The 27,773-nt window shown below is 38.0% G+C and overlaps 1 protein-coding gene across 1 annotated transcript in view; it reads right to left on the reverse strand.

Moving 5' to 3' along the window:
* Positions 1 to 27,773, reverse strand: part of FAF1 (Fas associated factor 1) — a 476,212-nt gene that overhangs the window by 178,217 nt on the left and 270,222 nt on the right. The window contains exons 9-12 of the mRNA XM_062191295.1: positions 24,612 to 24,707; positions 6,999 to 7,125; positions 5,969 to 6,032; positions 5,024 to 5,105 (exon numbers count right to left, since the gene is read on the reverse strand). Coding sequence (XP_062047279.1) covers positions 5,024 to 5,105; positions 5,969 to 6,032; positions 6,999 to 7,125; positions 24,612 to 24,707 — 369 coding nt within the window. The remainder of the gene's footprint in view (positions 1 to 5,023; positions 5,106 to 5,968; positions 6,033 to 6,998; positions 7,126 to 24,611; positions 24,708 to 27,773) is intronic.

A 27,773-nucleotide genomic window follows, 5' to 3' on the forward strand; every position in this document is an offset into this window, starting at 1 on the left:
AAATTTATTCATCAAAATTACAAATCCAAGAAAGTTTATAAGATGTAAGTAATTGTTTCAAATATTGCTATTTTGTCAGTTTGTAGTGGTTAAACTTCTGAAGCTACTAAGTCATAACACTCTATTAAGACTTTAGGAAGCCTGAATATGGAAAAAAGTAAAACTTTTGAAATAAAACTTTATTTTTTAAGTGTGTATTTGTTTGAGAGGGCAGGGAGAAAGAGGGAATGATAGAGCTCTCATCTGCTGAGTCATTTCACAAATATCTACAATAGCTGGGGTAAGGTCAGATTGAATCCAAGAGCCAGGAATTCAATTCAGGTCTTCATATAAGGGCCAGGGCTGCAACTACTTGAGTCATCACCTGCTGCCTCCCAGGGTGTACATTTACCAGGAAGATGGAATTGGGAGTAAAGGTGGAGAATGCATCTAGGCACTCTCTTATGGGTAGTGGATACTCCAATATTGGCTTAACCACTAGGCTGAATATCTGTTCTTCATAATTACTGAATATTACATCTAAGGGAATTTGGTGTTTATTATACTATTCTATTTTTTGTATTAGAAACTTTTTATAATAAATGTTAAAATACTATGAAAGAATATATAGTTAAGAAAATGACCACATACTATCAAAAGGTGAAAAAAGCTACTTTAGAATTATAACATGATCCAATTTAATATATATTCATAAATATTCATGTAAACATACAATAAAATATGGAAAAATATATATCGTAAAGTTAATAGTTGATCTGTATTAGAATACTTTCTCTTTGCTTTCCAGCATTTCCCATTAACTTGTATTTATGGAATCCATTAAATATATTATAATAAACATGCATTTCTTTCAAAAATAAAAGTCATTTCATACAGATTTAGTAGTTAAAAAATAAGTGCTGGGGGCCGGCGCTGTGGCTCACTTGGTTAATCCTCAGCCTGTGGCACCAGCATCCCATATGGGTGCTGGGTTCTAGCCCCAGTTGTTCCTCTTCCAGTCCAGCTCTCTGCTGTGGCCCAGGAAGGCAGTGAAGGATGGCCCAAGTGTTTGGGCCCCTGCACCTGCATGGGAGACCAGGAAGAAGTACCTGGCTCCTGGCTTCGGATCAGCACAGCGCGCCGGCCGTAGCGGTCATTTGGGGAGTGAACCAACGGAAGAAAGATGTTTCTCTCTGTCTCTCTCTCTCTCACTGTCTATAACTCTGTCAAATAAATTTTTAAAAATGCGTAAAACAGACTTTAAAAAGCGTTATTCTATTATTTATTCTTAGAGTAAGGAACAGTTTGTTTCTCCATCTACTTTATTTAATTCTTAAAGATAGCTCCAAGTTTGCTAATTATCATCTTAGAATTCAATTTTAAAATCTATACACTATTACTTCCTCCCTCCCTTTTTCTGTTCATTCATTAAACATTTATTATCTACCATGTGAGTGACATAAGGGACACAGTTCCTACTCCCCCCTCAAAAAAAATCCAATCTCCTTGGAAGATATATATAAAGAATGGGTAGTTATAAACAATGTTAAGTGTAACAATAAGATAAGGATGGCTATGGCCATTGTGAGAGAAATAGAAGAACCAGAAAAGGTGAAGTATCAAAGGAAGAATAGGAGTCATCCAGGTAAGATCATGGTGAAAGCATACCTGGCAGTGGGGAAACATGAAAGAATAAGATTATAGGGAAACATAAATGGTTTACTACTGCCAGGTTTGTTAAATACAAGGGAGTGCCCTAGCTCATTTTCTGCTGCTATAACAGAATACCTGAGACTGGGTATATTAAATATAAGTTTATTTGGCTCATGGTTCCAGCGATCGAAGTTCAACTCTGAGGGGCCATGTCTGTTGAGGACCTTTTGCTGCATCATTACATGGTGGAAAGCATCAAGGAGGTGGGGGGTTGTGGGGTAAGGGATTTGGCACAAAGTCCTGAGACAATTAACCCATTTCTACCATAAGGTCCTTAATCCATTCAGGAGGACAGTGATCAAGGAAGTAAACATTTTTAAAGATACCACCTCTGGGGCCGGTGCTGTGGCGCAGTGGGTCAATGCCCTGGCCTGAAGTGCCGGCATCCCATATGTGCGCCAGTTCAAGACCCGGCTGCTCCACTTCCAATCCAGCTCTCTGCTATGGCCTGGGAAAACAGTAGAAGATGGCCTAATTCCTTGGGCCCTTGCACCCATATAGGAGACCCAGAAGAAGCTCCTGGCTCCCAGGTTCAGATTGGTGCAGCTCCAGCCGTTGCGGCCAATTAGGGGGTGAACTGTCGGATGGAAGACCCCTGTCTCTCTCTCTCTCTGTCTCTGCCTCTCCTCTCTCTGTGCAACTTTGACTTTCAAATAAATAAATAAATAAATCTTTAAAAAAAATAAAGATACTACCTCTGAACACTGTTAGCAATGGCATTTAAATTTTAACATAAAATTTTGGAGAAGACATTCAAACCATAGCAGGGAAGTAATGAAGCTGCTGTTAGGCAAGACACATTATTGAGTCTTACCTGCTGTGTCAGCATACAAATAGAGTGATGAGAACTTTCTTGCTCAGAATGTACGTTCTGAATTTTTGCTATAAACTTTAATATAATTGATTTTGAGATTATAAAGCCTGTTTCTATGTTTAAAAAATGTGTTTTTTTTTCCTAAAAGTGACTTTTGAGGAAAAATACTGTCATTATTAGATATCTACAGTAGCTCCCCTTATCTTTAGTTTTTCTTTCCACGGTTTTAATTATCTGTGATCAACTGTGATCTGAAAACATGAAATAGATAAATCTAGAAATTAAAAATTCCAAAATTTCAAATTGCATGCCAATCTGAGTAGTCTGATAAAATCTCATACTATTCTGCTCTCTCACCTTATATATTACTATACATGCTATTTTATTTGAGTATCAGAGTAGTCACTTCACTTACTTGATTGACTCTTGTGGTATCACAGTGCCCTTGTACTCAAGTAATCCTTATTCCACCTATGGTCCCCAAAATGCAAGAGTACTGATGGTGGCAATTTGGCTATCCCAAAGTGAAAAGGTGAAAATAAAATAGAAACAGACAGAAATGGGGGACATGGGAGGACGACCACAATAATGTAACTTTTATTTCATTATATTATTATAATTGCCCTGTTATATTTGTAGTTAATGTCTTACTGTGCCTAACTTAAAAACTAAACTTCATCATAGGTGTATACGTACAGGAAAACAACAAAATAAGAAATTTATTTTGCAATACTTAGGAGCAGAAGATTTTGTAGTTCTTCAGATCTAAAAATATTTTATTTATTAATTTTTATGTTATTTGAAAGGCAGAGAGACAAAGTGAACACACTTTCATCTGTTGGTTCATTCCCAAATGCCTGTAATAGCCAGGGCTGAGCCAGGACAAAGCCAGTAACCTGAATTTAATCCAGGTCTCCCATATGGGTGGCTGGGATCCAACTACTTGAGTAATCACATGCTACCTCCCAGGTTGTACATTAGCAAGAACCACACATGGTACTGGGACTTGAACCAGACCCTCTAATATGACCCTGTCAGAATAAGATCGAAGTCGGAGAACTCAAAAGGCTTCCATAGCTTTGGCAACTCATGTCTACAGCCTAGGGAGGTTACTGACGCCATAAACAAGAGTGTCAAATTGTTAAGTCAACAACATGAGTCACTATGTACTTAGGTTTCATGTGGGATCTGTCCTTAATGTGTTGTCCAATGTGAAGTAATGCTATAACTAGTACTGAAACAGTATTTTTACACTTTGTGTTTCTGTGTGGGTGCAAACTGATGAAATCTTTACTTAGTATATACTGAATCGATCTTTGGTATATAAAGATAATTGAAAATGAAAAAAAAAACTTTGCTTTTAAATTGGACATTGCATAGAAAATTAATGAATTTTTAAAAAATATCATGTAGGATCTCTGTCCTTAAAGTGCTGTACATTGTGATTTAATGCTATAATTAGTACTCCAACAGTATTTTTCACTTTATGTTGCTATGTGGGGGCAAAATGTTGAAATCTTTACTTAATATATACTAAACTGATCTTCTGTATATAAAGAGAATTGAAAATGAATCTTGATGTGAATGGAAGGGGAGAGGGAGCGGGAAAGGGGAGGGTTGTGGGTGGGAGGGAAGTTATGGGGAGGGGGGGGAAGCCATTGTAATCCATAAGCTGTACTTTGGAAATTTATATTCATTAAATAAAAGTTTAAAAAAACAAAATAAAATAAAATAAAACTCAAAAAATTTTTTAAAAAAATTTAAAATCTCTTATATCCATTGGTTCATTCCCCAGATATCCTCTGCCAGGGCTGGGCCAGGCTGAAGGCAACAGCATGGAGGTCAATCTGGGCCTGCAATATGGATGACAGCAACACAAGGACTTGACCTATTGTCTTCCAAGATGGAATCAGAAGAGGAGACTTGAATTCATGGCATAAGCATGTCCTAAATGGTGCTTTAACTACTGTACCAAATGCCTGAAAAGCTAAGAACAACTTAACCTATAATCTGAAACTCAAAAAGTGCTCAAAAAGTTTCAAATTTCAGGTTCCAAATATACAGAGTCTGGTACTGGGGATCTTGGAATGATTCCCCAGGGATAAAAGGGGAGCACTGGACTATTACATGAAATAATTACTTTGGGAAAAAGAATGAAAGACAAATTCTCTATCAAGAATCTGTCATTTTTGTAACTGAAAAGAATAAAAATATGTAGCATGGCTCCTTCTAAGCATGTCCATCTTTGGCTCACCCACCAAAAAAAAAAAAAAAAAAAATCCCTAATTCCAAATTTACAAGGCTTTCTGGAAGAGTCGGCAGTACCCTACTACACTAATGCTCCTCTGAAACAGGCATTTTGGTGAAGATTTGGTTGGTAGATGAACAAGAAACAAAATTAAGTCTTCAAACTTAAAACACAAAACATTAATCATTGCCTCAGTGGTATACTATGCACTTTTTTTTTTTTTTTTAGGATGCACTTTTAAATCAGTAAAGGTGGAAGATTGCACTTACATCTCGGGCTTTCACAAAGAAGGCCTCTTGAAAAGCAGCTTCTAATGAGCCAATAAAAAATACAGGATGGCAGTCACCATATCTATAGGAAAAATTGAATCTATTAATGAAGATACAGACCAAACAGTACAATATTTCTTTAAAAGCTTGGAAATGAGTTCCATTAGTTTTTAGAATTATTGGCCTATACTGATATTTGAAACACTGGAATTTCAAGTAAATTTAAGTAAAATAGAGTAAATAGATTTAACAAGTAAATGAAATTATGCTATTATAAAGAGTAATTCTTGATTAATGAGTTTCATAAGATTTTTCTGGTCTACATTAGCCTTAAATTCCCTTGTTACTTCATTTATTTAGGAATTACAACAGAGACAGGGAAATATTGTTTTTTCAGTTTCCAAATCATATTACATCAGAAAATAGCACTAAAGAGAAATATTATTTATACACCAAAGTTGAGGGTTAAATATTTATCCTCTTTAAATTTATTTCAGCAGACTTTCAAATAATATAAAATGTTTTATATTACACTATTAAAGAAAATGCTAAACAATTCTAAAATAAAAATGGAAAGAAAAAAATTCACTTATATTTATAATTTTAAAATTATCTTTTTACTTAATATTATTCTATCTGTTCTGGTATTCTATATTTTCGTTCTCTTAGGTATATAATTCAGATAGTAAGTCAGTGATTCATTTATTGAACTTCTATAAAAATATAGCAATAAGTTGAATAGATCTTTGAAGTAGCATAAATGGCTTAGTAGTTATATTACATTAAATGGTATGTGTTTCCCTATCTGGATAGTATAAATTAATAAGTCTATTCTTTGAATACTTTAAGAAGAAATCTTGAATAATCTATGATTAAAATTGCCCCAGAAAAATCACAGTTGCATACAAGAACATCAATTTTATATAGTTAATATCCTAACCCTACCTTGAAGAAAACTCTGCTGTAAATTGTAATAAGGCATCTCCTTCATTTTCTGCGTTTTCTGGCACTAAAAAACAAACAAAAGAAAAAACAAAAACAAAAAAAAACCAAAACAAATAGACACAAAAAACAAACCACATAACATCTAATCCCACATATAAGAAATATATGTAATCAATAAAGAGGAAATAAAATTAAATCTTAGCTTTTGTGATATATCTGAAGGGACATTTTAATTCAGCATACATTAGAAGATTTCATCAAGTTAGAATGAAAAAGAACCTTCAAAAAACTACCAGCTTACAAATTTTGAAAACTGACACAATCCTACTAAGCATTTAAAATATATGCCAGTCATCAAATAGGATTTCAGTGTTTTCTTGAAATAAATACCTTGTGATTATATTATATAAAAAGGGTCTTGAAATTATTTTAAAAGCCTTACAAATTGGGAAAGTAATAAGTTTTATGTAAATATCACATCTGTTTCGGCCCACAGAAGTTCCTTAATTTCAGAGTAAGTGAGTAATTTAAGGACATATGTTAGCAGTCACTTTGCATATAGTATTGCTTACTGTTCTACAGCATGCATCTCATAAGTGCAAGTGAGAGAGATGGCATATATATTTTTTTTTCCAAAGATGGCTACTATTGAATTAAAAAGTAGTATTGCTATTCTTAAAAGTGATTCTGTGATAGTATGATAGGAAACAAGTACAATCACAGAAAGTACAGCTGTTTGTTGATCAACCTCTAGGTTTAAAGGAAAACAAATCTTACCCTATTGTATATGTGAAACCAAAGTAACATTCTCTTGCATTTTTTATAAATTTTACTAATATGCTGGGAATTCGATGGCTTAATAAAATAAAAACAGAAAAGGCTCTTGTTCTAATAAAGACTGTCCACTCACTATATTTCATCTTTTCAAACCTGGAGGTCATTTAAGAGATTTTTAAGCTCACTGTTCTTGAAAGTTGTGTACTAGAAGAGAGAATTATAATATTGAACCCAAAGAGTTATCAATACTCACTCATTGGAGATTTTCTCAGGGCAGATGATGCCATGCCGAATACTTCTCCATCATCCACCCCAAATTCTGTAGCATCTTCAAAGTCATCTCCATCACTATCACTAACCATATGAACATCGGTGCTTTGCTATTCAAGGAAATTTCTGATTAGTTTCATAGTGATTTTATATTTATAGCATCAAATTTAATGCTATATAATCGTAACAGGACACAGTAAGTTTTATCAATACATCATTTAATAGAATAAAGCTAAGGCTTACATATATCTCTAAATCTGATGTGATTCCTATAGGCCAAAGGTTGGAGTGAAAATGAAGGATGATTACAAACTTAATAAAACAGATTACCTTAAGCTACAGGATATAGTTAAGCACTTTTTAAGTAAGGAAATGGGTACAAATGCACAGAAGGAAAAGTAAGCTATGGATGTCTCAAAAAGCTCACACTAATCTATATTGAAGACAGAACCAATGCTCAGTATTATCAAAGTTGGAATTTCCTTACTGCAATGGTTTTTAAACTTCTCTTTAGTGAAATGAGATAAATATGGTAGACTATCCTTATTGTGTTATTGGAAGATAATATGAACTACACTACTCTTTGTAAACTTAAAGCTATTAAATAAGAAATAAGCTTAAGGTATTAAAAACATCAGCTTTGGTAAGTAGACATTCAGCTGCCTGGGCCCAAATTCTGGCTCCAGTTCCTGATTCTAGCTTCTTCCCATTGCAGACCCTGGGAAGCAGAAGGTGACAGTTCAAGTAGTTGAGTCCCTGCTACCCACACAGGAAATCTGAATGAAGTTCCTGACTCATGGTTTTAACCAGGCCCAGTCCTGGCCATTGTGGGCATTTGGGAGACTGACCTTCGTGCCCTTCCCTTCCCTTCCCTCCCCTCTTGTACCCTCTTCTCTTTCTCCTTCCCACTCCTCTCAGTTTATCTCTCAAATAAATTAAAACAAACAAAAAATCAACTTCAAAATATGAACTAGGCTGCTGTTTAGTTTAGAATGGGATTCCATGATCATGACATTTAAAACATTTGAATCAAGTTGTAAATATTGTCAAAAATACTCATGCTTCAGTAGAGAAGAGGTACAAGCAAGCTATCTGTTTAAATGCCTGTCTGTACCCTATTCAATAATTAAAGTCTACAAGGGCTATTTAGTAAATAAGATTTCTCTTTTAAAATATAGCTCTTTGTACTTAAGTTATAAAAATGGGAAAATAATTCCATCTTTTAGTCTACGCAGAAGATCCTGCTTTAGAAATAAATATCTGCCAGAAAAGCATTAAGATAAACACAATCAAAGACTCTTATTTAGCTACAGGGAATGTCAGAAATCAGCCAGTTACTGAATCACAGATTTTAAAGCTGGAAGAGATCTTAGAGATCTCTCAGCAGTAGTTTTCTACCTTATTTCAAAGGGTTACCCCTGCCCCGCATGCTCCACGGGCCCAAATAAAGCATGTATAATGACAATGCATAATATATTATGCAAATTACAATAGACAGAAGTAGAACTGCTCTGCTTGATGTTAGAGGGCTACGGCCATGAGTGTTTTAAAGCTCTTGGATTTGGCATTTTCTTCCTCCCACCCATTTGACAGGTAAGGTATCTCTGAAGAATCTCAGGATTCTGTGGAACCATTTTTAAAACCATTGGTTTGGTGGGTCTTGTTGTTTCAAATGTGGAGCTAAGATATTTACTCCATTTGACTCAGTATGTTCAGCATTTTCTCCTCGGGTATATCCAAACATTATTGCCAACAATTATATTTTCACTCTCATTTCTGTCTTTCTAATGCTTTGTATAGACAGGTAACAAAGATATACTTTTTAGATGAATAAATTAATTGTCTGTGCTATAAGCCATTTACTGCCTCTTCTGATTCTACCTCTATTTTGCACAAAATTTGTTTCTAAATGAGATCCTAATCCTTTCAATATTTTTTTCTGCAAAACCAAAATCTTCCAGTTTCAGCTATTCAATAGCTTAAAAATTCAAAACTCCTTCTTATTTCAAAGCAATCAGAGAGTCTCCTCTACACAATAACATATTTACTAGGATAACTGTGTTTGAATGTCCTGTTTCATGCAATCAAATGTCTGCAGCGTGAAGTTCACTTTAACACTAAGACTTAGTTTTAGATAAAGAATCAAGACCTACTGTATGTTACTTTTTAGTGCTTGGTCAGGTTCTCAACCAAGTGGAAAGAAAGGAAGGCCCAGGGTGACAAAACTTCTCACAGCTTCTCTTAGCTGAGCTATCCTCTTAGTCTTCACATAGTCTTGCCTAGTATACAGGCTTCTCTTTGAGAGGCACTAGTTTAAGAATAGTGGTTGGGGGACACAGGGAAGCAAAAAGGGAGATGTTCTATAAACAATTTCTCATTCTTTCATCCTTTATTTCACGGTGCTACATCTATCCCCTTTCTCAAAATTCAGCTTCCAATCAAATAATAGCCCTTTTTCAATACAACAACACTTTATTTCATACTGATAGTGATTTTGATTTATCCATGTGTCTACCTAAATCATTATTTGTCTTCAGAAAGTACAGAGTCCTCCAATCTCTTAAAATCCCTGAAAATGAAATCCTACAACCAAAACATCTTCAAAGGCAGGTATCTAAAAAGCCAATTTTGTTGAAAAAAGTATATTTCAAATATGAATTATTGAAGTAACTGCAAGAATGAGCTACTTAATTATGTATAAGGAACTCCCAATCTCTTCACATTTTCTTATCAGTCATCTAACAGGTTAGGGAAAGCTTTTTCTAAAAAATGAGATAAACAATCTTTTTTCATTAATGTTTGCTGATGAGAATAGACAATCTCTTGGTATCTGTTATAGCTGTCCTAAAATTGTTTGAATCCAAAGAAGCTATTGATTCAGAATTTTAAAAACAGCTCAAAATTCTGTGATTCTATTTTGGCCTTATTTTATTCATTTATTCCTTTCATCATTCAACAAAATTTTATGAATCCCTACTTAGTACCAAACTGTCTGAAGCTGTTTAAAAGACATAGCCCATGTTCTCTCAAGGAGCATTATCTATGATAATTAGATAATTATAATATTGAGTGATAAGTGTCATGACACATAAATTCAAAGGAGAGCAACAAACTCACTGGGAGTGGGAGCAACAAGAAGAAATTCTAAAGGAAATGGTGACAGACAAAAATTCATATTAAAACAAGCTTATAAATGAAGCATGTTTCATTCCAAAAACAAATTACCTGTTATGTTCAGGGACTAGGTTAAAAGGTAGGGATATAGGAATAAAACAAGACTCCAGGCTTCAAGAAATTCCCATTCAAAAAGATATTTATTTAGAATGTGGTATATGTGTGTGTATTTATAAGAAATACAATAAAGCTATAAACAAATGATATTGGAGAATAAAGGGGACAGTGATAAGTGATTTTAGAACTAGTAAGGAAGAGTGCAAGGTCTTACACAAGTGTTAAAACTTAACTCACACTTTGAAGAAAGGTATCAAGGTTCATGCGAAGACAGGGGCAGAGAGACTTGTAAACTAGGTAAAGAAAAAATTCAAGGAAGTAAGTATATATTTTAAAAATCAATAAAAAAATTCAGAAAGACAAAGTGAATCACCAGCCCTGTATGTAAGAAGAAAGTGTGGATTGGTAGTAAGAGAAAATGTTTGATGGAGGGCTGGTACTGTGGCGTAGCAGGTAAAAAGCTGCAGCCTGTGGTTCTGGCATACCATATGGGCACCAGCATCCCATATGGGCACCAGATTGCATCCCAGCGGCTCCACTTCCAATTCAGCTCTCTGCTACGGTCTGGGAAAGCAGTAGAAGATGGCCCAAATCCTTGGGCCCCTGCACCCATGTGGAAGACCCAGAAGCAGCTCCAGACTCCTGGCTTCAAAGCGGCCATTTGGAGAGTGAACCAGAGGATGGAAGACTGGTATCTCTCTCTCTCTCTCTCTCTCTCTCTCTCTCTCTCTCTCCATCTGTAACTCTGCCTTTCAAATAAATAAATATTTAGAAAAAATGTTTGATAGAAATTCAATTGTGGCAGTCCTTAAAAAGACGTGCTAAGATATTTGGATTTAACCCTGAGAGCAAAAGGGAAATCACTAATCGTATTCAGGCAAAGGAATGTTCAAGGAAATAATTCTGATGGCTGTGTGTGTGCCTAAGAGGGAGAGATAGAGAGACAGACAGACAGACAGAGAGAAGGTGTGATGGCATATGGCAGATTACACATGAAGATATGAGGAGGGAGACCAATTTGAAGTATTAGAAGTATTAGAAGTTAACAGCCTACACTTGAGCAACAGAAACTGATTAAAGGTGACAAACCAAAAATATAGTACAATAGAACTGAAAGAGGAGAATTGTTGACCAATGATCTTTGGGGAAGAACAAAATGGAAAAGGCAAAACAACATCAAGATGTCTACAGAAGGCCAAATCTGGTGAGGGACAACACGGAGGCTGGTTCTCATAAGAATAAACTTGAGGGGCCGGCACTGTGGTGCACTTGGTTAATCTTCCGCCTGCGGCGCCAGCAACCCATATGGGTGCCGGGTTCTAGTCCCGGTGGCTCCTCTTCCAATCTAGCTCTCTGTTGTGGCCTGGGAAAGCAGTGGAGGATGGCTCAAGTGCTTGCACCCCTGCACCCACATGGGAGACCAGGAGGAAGTGCCTGGCTCCTGGCTTCAGATAAGCGGAGCTCTAGCCATTGTGGCCACTTGGGGAGTGAAACAACTGAAGGAAGATCTTTCTCTCTGTCTCTCTCACACTGTCTGTAACTCGGCCTGTCAAATAAATAAATAAAAATCTTGCCAGCGCCACAGCTCACTAGGCTAATCCTCTGCCTTGCGGCGCCGGCACATCGGGTTCTAGTCCCGGTCAGGGCACCGGATTCTGTCCCGGTTGCCCCTCTTCCAGGCCAGCTCTCTGCTGTGGCCAGGGAGTGCAGTGGAGGATAGCCCAAGTGCTTGGGCCCTGCACCCCATGGGAGACCAGGAGAAGCACCTGGCTCCTGCCATCGGATCAGCACGGTGTGCCGGCCGCGCGCGCCAACCGCGGCGGCCATTGGAGGGTGAACCAACGACAAAAAAAAAAAAGGAAGACCTTTCTCTCTGTCTCTCTCTCTCACTGTCCACTCTGCCTGTCAAAATAAAATAAAATATAAATAAATAAATAAAATCTGAAAAACAAAAACAAAAACAAAAAAAAACCTTGAAGTAGCCTTAGGGCATCAGGTGAAATATATCATAGGTAGACAACAAGGAAAAAAAACTTTCCAGGAACTCAGGAATAAGATCAAGAAGAGACTTAGATTTGTAAGTAATCAGCATATATTTATAAATAAAAATATTAGCTACAGAAAGGAATAAGATCACTGTTGGAAAAATAGAGGGGGAAAAAAAGAATAAATAGAGGAAGAGTGATAAGGATAAGTATTTATAATACCTCCATATATGGTTCATATTTCTGTAACTTTACTTGTACCTGTATCAAGAAGAGAAACCAGTAAAACACTAAGCGAGATGGCTATAAAAGAAAAGCAAATTAATTCAGAGAAAGTCAAAGAAGGTCAGAAAATTCCTAGAATGGGAAGGAAGACAAAAACAAAGTAAATTTAGTAGGATTGGGGCCGACACTGTGGCATAGTGGGTAAAACACCACCCACAGTGCTAGCAACCCACATGGACAACGGTTCGAGATTCGGCTGCTCCACTTCTGATCCAGCTCTCTGCTGTGGCTTGGGATAGCAGTGGAAGACGGCCCAACTTTGGGCCCCTGCACCACATGAGAGACCTGGAACAAGCTCCTGGCTTCCGGCTTCGGATTGGCACAGCTCTAGCCGTTGCAGCCATCTGGGGAATGAACGAGCGGATGGAAGAACTCTCTCTCTCTTTTTCTCTCTTGGCTTCTCTTCTCTCTGTGTGTAACACTGACTTTCACGTACATAAATAAGTCTTTTAAAAAAATTTAAGATTAAGGAAGACAGGCTGGTGCTGTTACCTAGTGGGTAAATCTGCCAACTTCAAGTCCCAGCTGCTCCACTTCTGATCCAGCTCTCTGCTAATGAGCCTGGAAAAGCAGTGGAAGATGGTCCAAGACTTTGCACCACCTGTGAGACCCAGAAGAATCTCCTGGTTCTCGGCTTTGAATAGGCCAGGCCCTGGCCCTTGCAGCCATTTGGGGAGTGAACCAGCAGATGGAAGATATCTCTCTCTCTCTCACTCTCTTTCTGCCTCTCTGCCTTTCGAATAAATAAAGAAATCTTAAAAAGATTAAGGAAGAAATAGCTATGGTACATAACAAAAAAAATAACTATCAAAGACAACTAATTTAAATTCAGAAGAGGTGGAGTTCAAGAATCTACTATGCTCTGAAGAACTCTGGGCAAATGTCTTCATACTGCAAGAGCAGAATATGAGCAATGCTGACCCATGAAGTGTTGTGAACATTTAAAGATATGACATAGTATAGTATCTGACAAAAACTGTAAACTGAATTTAATAGTCGGATTCAATTTTAGTCAGATAAGAAGAAGCAAATTAGATTGACTTAAGTGAATAGAAGATGAAGGAGAATCATCCGGTGTAGATCATTCAAAGAAGCTTGGCTGTGTGTGTGCGTAGCAGGGGTGGTGATGGAGTTGCAGCTTGAGGGGGAGCCAGGTTTGAATGAATATTTTTCATGATGATAAGACCTGAACATGTTGTTAGGATGAATAGGAACTAGATTAGGAACTAGGAAGGGATAAAAATGCAAAAGACTGTATTTATCAGTTCACTATTGTGACAAAGGCAAGTAGCAGTGGAATCAAGATAATGAATTGGCAGAAGATAAACTCTTAACAGCAAAAAAAAAAAAAAAAAAGAACTTCTCAACTAACAAATTAGGGTAACAAATTTAACGTGAATATAAAAATAATGTGTGAATATTTAAACAGGCAAAGTTCATGAAAATCTCAATGTATCAGATCAACTGGTACAGTTTCAAAGAAGCATTAAACCAACGAGTGAAATAAATAAATATACATATTTTTGGGGGGTTGGTTCAATGATGAGCATTAATATGAGGAAGGAGTTGGATATTGAGAAGAACATATTAAGTTCAGTTTTGCAAAGAGTAAACCTGAGTGGTCATTTCAACAGAGCTATTTAGAAGGCATTCAGCTTGCTACATGTGGTATAATGCCATCCTCTTGTCTCTTGCTTACCAACATACAACGGTCTCGACAAGTTTCAAAAGTGAAATACAGATTTTGGCGATTACCTGCATTTGATTTCCTTTTTTTGTTTGTTTAAGTATAAGTTTCTTTATGGTAAGAATTTGCTTTGTTCACAGCAATATTCCCAGCATTTAGACCTGAACATGGCATACAGCATGTAATCAAAATTTACTGGGGCTACCTTCTACTGCTTTCCCACGCCATAGCAGAGAGCTGGATCAAGTGGGGTAGCCGAGTCTCAAACCGGAGCCCATATGGGATGCTGGCACTTCAGGCCAGGGCATTAGATCTTCTTTGATCTACTAGTTTTTCAGGAGCACACTGATTTGCATATATTTTGACTTTTCCAATTTTACTTCTGTTATTGACTTTTAGTTTCATATCCATGGTTAGAAAAGATGCTTGATATGATTTCAATTTTCTCAGACATTTTATGACTTTTTGTGGCCTAACATATAACCTATTCTGGGAAGCATTCTATACACATATACTTCAGAAGAATGTGTATTTTGCTATTGATGGATTAAATTCTCCAAATATCTTTTAAGTTTATTGGGTCTAGAACAGTTCAAATTCAATGTTTCCTTACTGATCCTCTGCCTGGTTTATCTGTTCATATATTTATGTATTTAGGTATTCGGATGTTGGGTACATACATATATTTACAATTACTATATCCTCTAGATGAACAAACCCACATTATTATATAATGTTTACCTTTGTCTCCTTCTACAGTTTTTGACTTAAAGTCTATTTCCTCTTCTACATGCCCAGCTATCCCCACTTTCTTTTGGTTTCCATGCATGTAGAATGTTTTTCTTCCCTTCACTTTAAGCCTAGGTGTGTCCTCAAAGATGTCAGTCTCCTGTAGGCAGCATATATTTGGAACTCTCACAAGCACTGTATATCTTTATTACTTCATTTACATGGAAGGCAATAATTGATAGGAAAGGACATTCCATTTTGAATTGTTTTGTACAGTCTTTGTTCCTTTATTCATCTCTTGCTGTTTTATTTTATGATTTGATGATTTTCTCCAGTAGCCTGCTTAGTTCCTTTGTTTTTATCTCCTGTGTTATCTATGACAGGTTTGTTTTTGTGGTTATAAAGAGGCTTACATAAAACATCTTATACTTAAAACAGGTTATTTTAGGTTGATAATTTTGATTGCATACAAAAAGTTGACACTATAATCCTGTCTCCATATTTTATGTTGTTGAAGTCATAACTCATGAAATTTCATGTTGAATATTTATGAACAAATTACTGGAATTGTAATTGTTTTTCATAGTTTTGCCTTTTAATTCCCATAGGGGAAGTATAACTAATTTCTATACCACCATTACAATGTTAAGAGTATTCAGAATTTGGCCGGCGCCGCGGCTCAATAGGCTAATCCTCCACCTGTGGCACTGGCGCACCGGGTTCTAGTCCAGGTCAGGGCGCCGGATTCTGTCCCGGTTGCTCCTCTTCCTGTCCAGCTCTCTGCTGTGGCCTGGAAGTGCAGTGGAGGATGGCCCAGGTTGTTGAGCTGTGTACCCGCATGGGAGACCAGGAAATGCACCTGGCTCCTGGCTTTGGATCAGCGCGGTGAAGCCGGCCGCAGTGGCCATTGGGGAGTGAACTAACGGAAAAAGAAAGACCTTTCTCTCTCTCTCTCTCAATGTCCACTCTGCCTGTCCAAAAAAAGAGTATTCAGAATTTGATTGGGTAGTTACTTGTACTAGAGTTTTACACATTTTTATGTTTTAATGTTACTAATTAGCATAATGCTCCATAGAGGTAGAGGAACCCTCTTCTGCATTTCCTGTGAGGTAGATCTAGTGCTTATGAACATCCTCAGCTTTTGTTTATCTGGGAAAGTTTATCTTTCTCATTTCAAAAGACAGCTTTGATGGGTCTCAAGTATTCTTGGTTGACTACTTTTTTTCCTTCTTCCAGTTCTTTGAATATATCATTCCGATCTCTGCTGGTCTGCAAGGTTTCTGCTGAGAAATCAGGTGTCAGTAGCAATAGTAAGACTTCCTTATAAATGATATGTTTCTTTTCTCTTGCTGTTTTCAGAATTTGAGTTTTGGAAACATGGTTATAATGTGTTTTGGTGAACTCTTCTTTGGGTTGAATTTAATGAGAAATCTCTGAGCTTCCTAAACTTGGATGTTCATATCTTTGCCAAGATTCGGAAAAAGTTTTCAAAGATTATTTCTTCAAGTAAGCCGTCTATCCCTTTCTATTCTCATTCTCGACATTCTACTCTGCAAATATTGCCCCTTAGTGGAGTTCCACAAACTTGAAGACTTTCTTCAATCATTTCATTCTGTTTATTTTTCTCCTCAAACTAAATGATTTCAAGTCACTGAAATCATTCACTTTTCAATCATTCATTTATGCTTTCTCCTGCCACATCTAGTCTGTAGATGAATCCCTCTATACCATGTTTTAGCTCAGTAATTCTATTTTTAAGATCCAAAATTTTTGTTTTCCAATTTCAGTTTCATTGCTTAGCTTCTTGTTGTACATTGTGTTCCTAAATTGTTTATTAACCGCTAACATTCATTAAGACAGTTATTTTGAACTCTTTATCAGAAATTTGTGTAATTTCAATTCTTGGGAGTCAATTATTACAAGTTTGTATTTCTGCATCAGTGTCATATTTCTCTGATTCTCCATGATCCTGGTATTCCAATGATGATGTTTGGGGATTTAAAGAATGTTCCAGACTTTATAGACTGACTTGAGAAAGATCTTCACTTGTGGGAGAAGTCGGGGGTTGGAAGGTGGTATTCTGTGGCTCTGAGTCTAAAGGTGTGAGGCACTAAGTGTGATGGTGAATGGTAACTGCAGATCTGTAGAGGGGAACCACTGAATCTCTTTGTCTCCAGAAGCTGGAGTCTGTGATACTGGTATTGACATGGTTCTTGTTGGCAACAGTTGTGAAAAATCTAGAGGCTGTAAGTGCTACTGCAGTCCTCAGCCTGTGCTTGTGTGTCCAACAGCTAATGGCCAGAGCTGACAGTGATGGAGGCCAGAACCAGTGGTGTGTACATGCTCCACAGCAGAGGTGGGCTGCAGTCATCTTCACACATAGGTGTGAGGGCTGGGAATTCAGGCAGGGAGTGGGGTTGAGTGTAGGAATACATGGGACAGAGGGGGCTGGAAGCTGTTGCAACTATGGTGGCGATGGCAGGAACTGGAAGGCAGGGAGAACTGTTTATTCATGAACGACTGTGGGAGCCAGGGCTTGCAGTATGCAATAGTCCAGCTGCAGGTGTCAGTCCTGGTCATATGTGATAGTGGGAAAAAGTATGTGATGGGGACTATTTGTGAGCACACATACAACAGTTGTACTGTGACCTTCAGCCAAAGCATCTGTGGAGGTAGCAAAAAGGGTGGCTCTGGGCAGAATGGATTGTGGCTGAGTCACCCAGAGAATGTGAAACCTGCTTCATTGGGATCCTGACTCAGGCAAGAGCTGCTCACATGGCTCTGAGGCTAAGAGAATTGGTGGGTGAAACACCCAGAGCCAAGGATGCTAGGCTGGGAGTTCTAGGACAGGGCAGAACACTTTGTCTATTTTTCATTTGGCTGCCTTTGCCTTTGGTATCATACATAGTCCAGAAATCACTACCAAATTCAATGTTATAAAACTTTTCCCTATGTTTTCGTCTAAAAATTGTATTGTTTTGTGTCTTACATTTAGGTCTTCGATCAAGTTTGCATTCTTTTATACGTTAGGTAAGGATTCAACTTCATTCTTTTGCATATGGATATCCAGAGTTCCAGCATCATTTGTTGAAAAGATGGTCCTTTTTCCTTTGTTTCATTGTCAAAAATCATTTTATCATATAACCAGAGTTCATTTTGGGGGTCTCTATTCTATTCAGTTAGGTCTATATGTCTATTCATGCCTGTGTTATGCCAGTATCACATAACTTTAATTGTTGTGACTTGGTAATAAGTTTTGAAAAGAGGAGGTATCAGTTCTGCTATTCTCTTCTTTTTCAGGAGCGCTTTGGCTATTTGAGGTCTCTTGAGATTTCATATGAATCACAAAAAGTTTTTTCACTTGGGTTTGGTGCTGTGGTGCAGCGAGTTAAAGCTATAGCCTGAAGTGTTGGCAACCCATATAGGCAATGGTTTGATTTGTGGCTGCTCTGCTTCCAATCCAGCTCCCTGCTAATGTACTTGTGGAAGACAACGTAGGATAGTCGAAGTCCTTGGGCCCTTGTACCATGTGGGAGATCTAGAAGTAGCTCCTGGCTCCTGACTCTGGCTATTAGGGAGTGAACTAGTAGATGGAAGATTGATCTTTCTCTGTCTCTCCTTCTCTCCCTCTGTTAACTCTACCTTTCAAATAAATAAATAAATCTTAAAAAAAATTTTTTCAGTTGTGCAAAAGACATCATTGGGATTTTGACAGAGATTGCCATGAACCTGTAGATTGCTTTGGGCAGTATGGACATTTTAAGATAAATCTCTTCACCCATGAATATGGAATGTATTTCTATTTATTTATGTCTTCTTTAATTTCTTTCAGCAATGTTTTATAGTTTTCATTGTATAAGCCTTTCATTTCTTTGGCTAACTTAGCTCCTAAGTATTTAATTCTATTTGATGCTATTATAAATGAAATTATTCAGGTTGAATGGAGTTATTCATTAACAGCAATGTATAGAAATGGAATGATTTTTGTTTGTTGACTTTTATCTGGTGATTTTGCTGAATTCGTTTTTTTTTTAAGTTCTAAATAATATACTGGTGGAATTTTTAGGGTTTTCTATACACAAAAGCATATCATCTGTGAGCATAGATAATTTTACTTCTTCCTTTCCAATTTGGATACTTTTTATTTGTTTTTCTAGTGTTACTGCCCTGACTAGAACTTCCAGTACTCTGTTGAATAGAGGTGGTGAAAGCAAACATTTCTGCCTTGTTCCTACTCTAAGAGGTAAAATCTTCAGTCTTTCACCACTGAACATGATAGCCGCTGTGGGTATTTCATAACTATATTGAAGTAGTTTCCTAATATTCCTAGTTTGTTGACTGTTTTTATCATGAACAGTGTTCAAATGCCTTTTCTGAACCATTTGAGGTGTTCTTATTGTTTTTCCTTCATTCTGTTAATGTGGTATATTACATTATGATCTTTTGCTTGTTATTAGTACAACAGACTCCCACCTGATTTCTCTGACATCAGATTTCTTTAATTTTTTTTTTTTTTTTTTGACAGGCAGAGTGGACAGTGAGAGAGAGAGACAGAGAGAAAGGTCTTCCTTTTGCCGTTGGTTCACCCTCCAATGGCCGCTGCGGCCAGTGCATCGCGCTGATCTGAAGTCAGGAGCCAGGTGCTTCTCCTGGTCTCCCATGCGGGGGCAGGGTCCAAGCACTTGGGCCATCCTCCACTGCACTCCCTGGCCACAGCAGAGAGCTGGCCTGGAAGAGGGGCAACCAGGATAGAATCCGGCGCCCCAGCCGGGACTAGAACCCGATGTGCCTGCACCACAAGGCGGAGGATTAGCCTGTTAAGCCACGGCGCTGGTCCAGATTTCTTTAAAATCTAGTTTCTGGGCCGGTGCCACAGCTCACTAGGCTAATCCTCCGCCTGTGGCACTGGCATCCCAGGTTCTAGTCCTGATTGGGGTGCCGGATTCTGTCCCGGTTGCTCCTCTTCCAGACCAGCTCTCTGCTGTGGCCCAGGAGTGCAGTGAAGGATGGGCCAGGTCCTTGGGCCCTGCACCCCATGGGAGACCAAAGACCTTTCTCTCTCTCTCTCTCTCTCTCTCTCTAGTTCTGCCTGTCAAAAAGAAAAAAAATCTAGTTTCTGCATAGCAATTAGAACAATATTCTCTAAAATGTGTATGAGGGGAGAGATCATTCTCACTTAAAAGTATATGGATCAGGACCGACACTGTGGTATAGCGGGTAAAGCCACAGCCTGCAGTGCTGGCATCCCATATGGGCACTGGATGGAGTTCCAGCTGCTCCACTTCCGATCCAGCTCTCTGCTATGGCCTTAGAAGCAGTAGAACATAGCCCAAGTCCTTGGGCCCTTGAATTCTTGTGGGAGACCCAGAAGAAGCTTCTGCCTCCTGGCTTCGGCACAGCCCTGGCCACTGCAACCATTATGGGAGTGAACCAGCAGATAGAAAACCTCTCTTTCGCTCTGCCTCTCGCTCTGCCTTTCAAATAACTCTTTTAAAAAAAGGAAAAAAAAAGGTTTATGGGTCCCCCAAGTACAACTTCTCAATGTGACATACAAAACCTGTTCTCTTTCAACATATCTTTCACGCCTTTGTCTCCCATTTTATTATGCACCAATATCAAACTGCATTTATCTCCTTCCATACACATCAGATCATACTATTTGTTCTGAATGAAATATGATTCCTGGGATTCTTTATTTGGATGACAGTGACTCATTCTTCACAATTCAATTTGGACTTCAACTTCTCTAGTCTTTTTAAAATATACTTATTCACAAATATTTATTCTATGTCTGGTACACATCGCACATTATGCTAGGCATTAGGGCTATGCAGGCAGATAAGGCAAAAAGGTTCTTCAATGAAAATGTTTTTGAAATTTACCCCCACCCCATCTGTTCCCCTAACATCTCATGTTTACCTCAATTTTTTTCTCATTAATCATATGTATGAAAATCTAAATTAATCTTACCATCATATACTGAGCATTTAAAAAATGTTTCTATAACCAAATCTATAAACTAATCTTTTAACATTAACTACATTTTGGGTTGGAGGAGGGGAAGAGTTATATGTTTCGATTGCCCTTTGGCTTCCTTCTCCTCCTCCTCCTCCTCCTGCACTGTCACTCATGCATTGTCAACTGAGCTTTTGGAAAAGAGGCCAGGGTCCACTGGGCCCCTGCACGGTCTCACCTAAGCAACTGAGAAAAGCAGGCAGAGGTACTGCATAGAATCAGAACTGTTGGGTGGGAGTTGGCATTGTGGCATAGTGGGTAGAGCTGCTGCCTGCAACCCCAGCATCCCATATCAGCGCCAGTTCAGTTGTTTCCAAGCTGTTCAACTTCCAATCCAGCTCTCTGATAATGTGCCTGGGACAGCACTGGAGTGTGGCCAAGTGCTTGGGCCCCTACACATGTGTGTGAGACCCAGAAGAAGCTCCTGGTTCTTTTTCTTTTCTTTCTTTCTTTTTTTTTTTTTTAAAGGAAAACATTTATTTAATTAATATAAATTTCAAAACTACAACTTTAGGGTTATAGCAGTTTTTCCCCCCATAACCACCCTCCCACCGGTAAACCATCCCACTTCCTACTCCCTCTGCCATCCCATTCTTCATCAAGATTCATTTTTAATTATCTTTATATACAGAAGATCAACTTAGTATATACTAAGTAAAGATTTCAATAGTTTTCAATGTGTCACACTGACACACCAAGTAAAAAGTACTGCTTGAAGATTATTTTTACTGTTAATTCCCATAGTACAACACATTAAGGACAGAGATCCTACATGGGGACTAAGTGCACAGTAACTCCTGTTGTAATTTAACAATTGACACTCTTATTTATGACATCAGTAATCACCCAAGGCTCTTGTCATGAGCTGCCAAGGCTATGGAAGCCTCTTGAGTTCACAAACTCCGACCTTATTTAGACAAGGCCATAATCAAAGTGGAAGTTCTTTCCTCCCTTCCGAGAAAGGTACCTCCTTTTTGGATGGCCCGTCCTTTCCACTGGGATCTCACTCACAGAGATCTTTCAATTAGGACATTTTTTTGCCACAGTGTCTTAGCATTCCACGCCTGAGAAACTCTCATGGGCTTTTTAGAAGCTCCTGGTTCTGGCCTAGCCCAGTCTAAGCTATTGTGGCCATTTGGGGAGTGAACCACCAGATGGAAGACCTCTCCCTCTGTTTCTCCCTCTTTTTCTGTACCTCTGTCTTTCAAATAAATAACTCTTTTTTTTAAAAAAAAAAAAAAAAAGGAACCACTGGGTAGAAGCTAGAAGGACATACATTTCAGCTTAAGCCATTTAACAATGGAACTTGTTGTCTACAGTGGATAGAACCATATCACTGGAGATAAAACATCAGCATATTTTGGGGGCATTCTGGTGCAAATATTTGATATCTACCATAAGATCAAATAGATGTTTCATTGAATGCAAGATGGAGGTGAGTATAAATGTAAGTTGGGCCAAAAGATCTCAAAAATCCCTTCCAGCTTTGTAATTCTTTGATAACATAAAAACTAAGTCAAAGCTTCTCTCTCTGTCTTACCAACTACCTGGAGGGACTGGATTTAGAATTAGAGAAAGAGGCCGGTGCCGTGGCTTAACAGGCTAATCCTCCGCCTTGCGGCGCCAGCACACCGGGTTCTAGTCCCGGTTGGGGTGCTGGATTCTATCCCGGTTGCCCCTCTTCCAGGCCAGCTCTCTGCTATGGCCCGGGAAGGCAGTGGAAGATGGCCCAAGTCCTTGGACCCTGCACCCCATGGGAGACCAGGAGAAGCACCTGGCTCCTGGCTTCGGATCAGCGAGATGCGCCGGCCACAGCGGCCATTGGAGGGTGAACCAGTGGCAAAAAGTAAGACCTTTCTCTCTGTCTCTCTCTCTCACTATCCACTCTGCCTGTCAAAAAAAAAAAAAAAAAAAAGAGAATTAGAGAAAGAAAGAATATTAATAGATTCATCTCAGATAACCTGATGTTAGGATACTATTGAAGCTGTGACTATTGCAGCTTGGCAAAGCCTCCTTACCCCACTCTAAACTCACAAAAACTGCTTCCCACTTTATGGCATTTACTTCTCTCTGTTAAAGGGACACATAAAATAGTGAGGAAGAGGAATAAATAAATGAAGTAAAGCAGTTACCTGTCACCTCTCAGGGCGCAGAGTAATTAAGTTTTGGTTAGAGCAAGTTGGCTACATTTTAACGTTAGTGGATTTATCCATAAAAAGTTGAGGTAGTATACTTACATACATTGCCATTATAAATAAACTCAAGCATTACAAAGAAATGTCTCATTAGATTATTTCTGGCAATTTCTGCTAAGCAGTGAAACTCAATATTATTTTCACAAGGATTAGTGAGATACAATGTTGGAAAAACAGTGTGAGCTTTAAAGAAAATTAATTTTTGGAGACTAAGTATAGCACAGTACAGTAATACAATAATACTTCAAATGGTTCATGGAAAATGGAATTAAAAACGTTTTAATGCAAAAAATTTTGAATCTTGAAGGCCATGCATTGTACTTTTATAATACAGTACTTTCCATGAACTTTTTGAATATCTCATATATTTGCAGCAGGGAAAAACGACTGCTTCTCCGAGATTTCTAGAAAACGTAAAAAATTAAAGTGGCAAATTCTCATTTTCATAGATGATCACAGAATGGAACTTCACTTAGACAGCTCTGTATCTCTTTCACATATTTAAGTGATAGAAATATGAGGATGTCCTGTGGCACTTCATTAATGAGTATCCAAACATATTAGTTTAAATAAAAATAAGCAATTACATTTTAGATAGAATGCAAGTGGAAAAAAGTTTTATTAGACTAGCCCAAACTTTTGAATACTTCAATTATAATCTCTTCTACAAAACTCAGGTGTAAATGATGTTTTCCTGTGGTATATAGTATGACCTTTGTTGGATACGCTTTTAAAGATGTAGTGATGGCTAGAACATACGAAGAACCCAAATAAACACTTGTTAGATGAGCAAGTTGTATAAGTCCATGTTCTCTTTCACTTTTTTTTTTATAGTCAAGGTTAGAGTCAGGCATGAAATACTATTGGCAGCCATGGAACAGAATTATGTTACTGCTTTTTAACAGCCTTCAGGTCCATATATCCACAGCATATACACAAACACGTTCAATCTCATTAGCTCTCCACTCTTTGTTTCTACAGCATCCTGTGCACATTACTGTCACTGTGTCTTCCCATTATACCATCATCAGCTTACTGAACTATCACCCTTGATTCTGAGCATCTTGGTATGGCTTCAGTGTGCTACTAATCTTTGTTTTCTAATAACAAGCACAACATCTAATTCATAGAAGTGTTCCGAACCAATATGTTAAAGAACTTCCAGGATCAATCCTAATAAATGTCTCATCTACAGTCAGCAGATACAAAAAACCCTGTGTTGATCTGCCAGTTCTAAGGAAAAATCATTTCAAAGAATCTACCGGAATCTTTTCTGTTGAAATACAGAAGTAGTACATTACCAATAACCTTGCACAAATAATTTCTCCCTTCAAGAATTTAACGAGATTTTATTCATGCTACATCAGCTTTATCAATTAAATGCTGTAATAAATAAAAAAGAATAGGAAGTAGGCAGGTGGGAGGAGGATAGTCAGTCTGTTCAGTGAAAAGCTGGAAAATGGGCTTACCTCTTCAGAATGTTCCCGGGTCTGTGACGGTGAAGATCTTCTTCCTACTGTAAGTCGATGGCAGGGATAAGATAGCCCTGATTCTGCAAGACACATCTGTAAAAAGCAGAATCCACAATTTGTAAATAAAAAAATGTATCCATGCTTCACAACATTATTTTGCCTTTCTGGTATTCTCTATTATTGTTAAAGGCACCTATTGATCCTTGAAATATTAGTTTCCTGAGGCTGCCATAACAAAATACCATGAATTCATGCCATAAACAATAGCAATGTTCCTGTCTCACAGTTCTGGAGGCGCCAAGTCTGAATCAAGGTGTCTATAGAGTTAGTTCCTTCTGAGGGCTGTAAAGGGACTCTGTTCCTTGTTTCCTACTTCTGATAACCCCAGGCATTTTGGGTCTTGAGGGTGGTATTCCCTCTGTGTTTTCATGTACTCTTTCTTCTATGTGCCTCTGTCTCTGTTCAAATTTCCCTTTGGATAAGGACATCAGTCCTATTGGATTTTAGAATCTCTTTATGTTTCACTGTGGTAAGTTTGATTACAATGTGTCGTGGCAAGGATCTTTTCTGATAATGTCTATTGGGAGTTATGTGTGCTTCCTGTACTTGGAGGTCTCTTTCTTTTTCCAAACTGGGGAAGTTTTCTGCTAGTATTTCACTAAAAAGGCCTTCTAATCCTTTTTCTTTCTCCATGCCTTCAAGAACTCCTAGAACACGAATGTTTTTTTTTTTTTTAATAGTATCATGTAGATTTCGAATTTGATTTCTAATTTCTTCTTCTTGTCTTTGGTTTCACTGTATACTTTCCTGTGCTCTGTCTTCTAAGTCTGATATTCTATATTCTGCCTGATTCTGTTTTTAAGGCTCTCAACTGCATTTTTATTCTACTGAATTCTTCATTTCATTTTGATTGCTCTTTAATTTCTCAATTTCCTGTTCTATTGAATTCTTCATTTCATTTTGATTCCTCCTTAAAATTTCAATTTCAGGAGATTTTCTTTCATGTACTGAATGGATTTCAGTAGTTCAAGCATTTGCTTTTATTACTTCTATGTAATCCATCTCATAATCTAGTTGTGTTCTTTTCGGAGTGTCATGTTGTCTTCCTTATTCTTGTTTCTTGGATTGTTGCGTTTGTGGTTCAGCATTTGTGGAGATACCTGTTGGTTTCTTCCTCAACCCCCCACCAAGGTGGCTTTTATCATTGTACTATGACTCTGTAGATACGTGGACTGTCTGCTTACAGTGAATCTCTAGAGGCTTGTAGTGGGTGTGGCCAGAGAGCTTTGTTCAGTTCTTCAAAGTTAAAGGCATGCCTAAGGTGACACACTCAGGTTTGGTAAATCTTCTCTTTTTTTTTTTTTTTTTAATCTGAAGGGAGGTATATTCTACTCAGTTGACTCTTCTCTTCAATGGAGACCAGTGCCTGAGCACTAGCCCCAATGGGTGTAATATTCATCTGCTCTCAACTTTTATTTCTTCTTCTTCTTCTTCTTCTTTTTTTTTTTTTTTTTTTGACAGGCAGAGTAGATAGTGAAAGACAGAGAGAGAGAAAGGTCTTCCTTTTTTTTGCCGTTGTTTCACCCTCCAATGGCCACCGTGCTGCGACTGGCACACGGCGCTGATCCAAAGCCAGGAGCCAGGTGCTTCTCCTGGTCTCCCATGCGGGTGCACGGACCAAGGACTTGGGCCATCCTCCACTGCACTCCCAGGCCATAGCAGAGAGCTGGCCTGGAAGAGGAGCAACCGGGACAGAATCCGGCGCCCTGACTGGGACTAGAACCCGGTGTGCCGGCACCGCAGGTGGAGGATTAGCCTATTGAGCCACGGCGCTGACCAACTTTTATTTCTTAAAGGTACATTTAAAAATTTTATATGTTCATTATGATCTCATGGAGATTAACTGTTTAATGGTGGCTACCAAAGACTGCTTGATTAATGTGGAATAAGTTATATTGAAATAAACATTCTGAAGTTTTACTGCACAGTAGGCTAACTACAGATAAGAATGTATTGCAAATTTCCTTAGAGAAAAAAATCATGGGGTGAATATTTGGTTTAGATGCCTACTGGGATACAAATATCTGATACGGGAAAGTCTGGGTTCAACTCCTGACTTTCTTTCTTTTTTATTGTTTTTCTTTTTATCTATTATTTATTTGAAAGGCAGAGTTACACAGAGAGAAGCAGAGAGAAAGCATGATTCTGCATCAGCTGGTTCACTTCCCAAATGGCTGCAAGAGCTGTGACCAGGCCAAAATAAAGCCAGGAACCTAGAACTCCATCCTAGTCTCCTACATGGGTGGCAGAGACCCAAGTACTTTGGATCATCACCTCCTGCCTTCTTGGAAGCATTAGCAGGGAGCTGGATAGGAAGCAGAACACCTGGGACTTAAACCAGAGTTCTAATGGGATGCTGATGGTGAAGGTGGTGGTTTAATCCATTGGGTCCCAATGCCAGTCCTCTGGCTCCATTTCTGATTCTAGCTTCCTATTAATACAGATACTTGGAGGCAGCAAGTGATGGTTAAAATACTTAGATCCCGGCCACCCTGGATTGATCTCCTGTATATAAAGATAACTGAAAATTAATCTTGATGTGAATCAAATGGGAGAGGGAGCAGGAGATGGGAGGGTTCTGAGTGGGAGGGAAGTTATGGGGGGGGGGGAGCCACTGTAATCCAAATGCTGTACTTTGGAAATTTATATTTATTAAATAAATGTTAAAAAAAAAGCTTTTAAAAACTAAAAGATAGGAGCGTGTATGTTTTTACCATAAGGACATGTAAAACATTTGAGGAAATAAATACCTTTAACATAATTGGACATTATACAATGTATATATGTATTGGAACATCACATAGTCCCCCAAAGAAAAAACATTGTATAACCATTAATGGTAACTTTAGGGAATACCTGTATTACAGTGCATATTATGCAAAGTACTTTAAATAGTAAATGCAGAAATGAAAAAAGAAGATGGGCTTATTTTGGTGTAAAAGAGTTTTATATCCATTTTTTTCATAATTTGTAATTTCCACAAACTTTCTGAAGACCCCTTTTTATGGTACATTCTGTACTAGGCATTTTATTCCAACATTATTTTAATAATTAGTATATCTGCATGATATTTGTAATGATGACATGTGTCTAAACAGA

The sequence above is a fragment of the Lepus europaeus genome, chromosome 5 (assembly GCF_033115175.1).
Source record: "Lepus europaeus isolate LE1 chromosome 5, mLepTim1.pri, whole genome shotgun sequence".
In the NCBI taxonomy this organism is placed as follows: domain Eukaryota; kingdom Metazoa; phylum Chordata; class Mammalia; order Lagomorpha; family Leporidae; genus Lepus; species Lepus europaeus.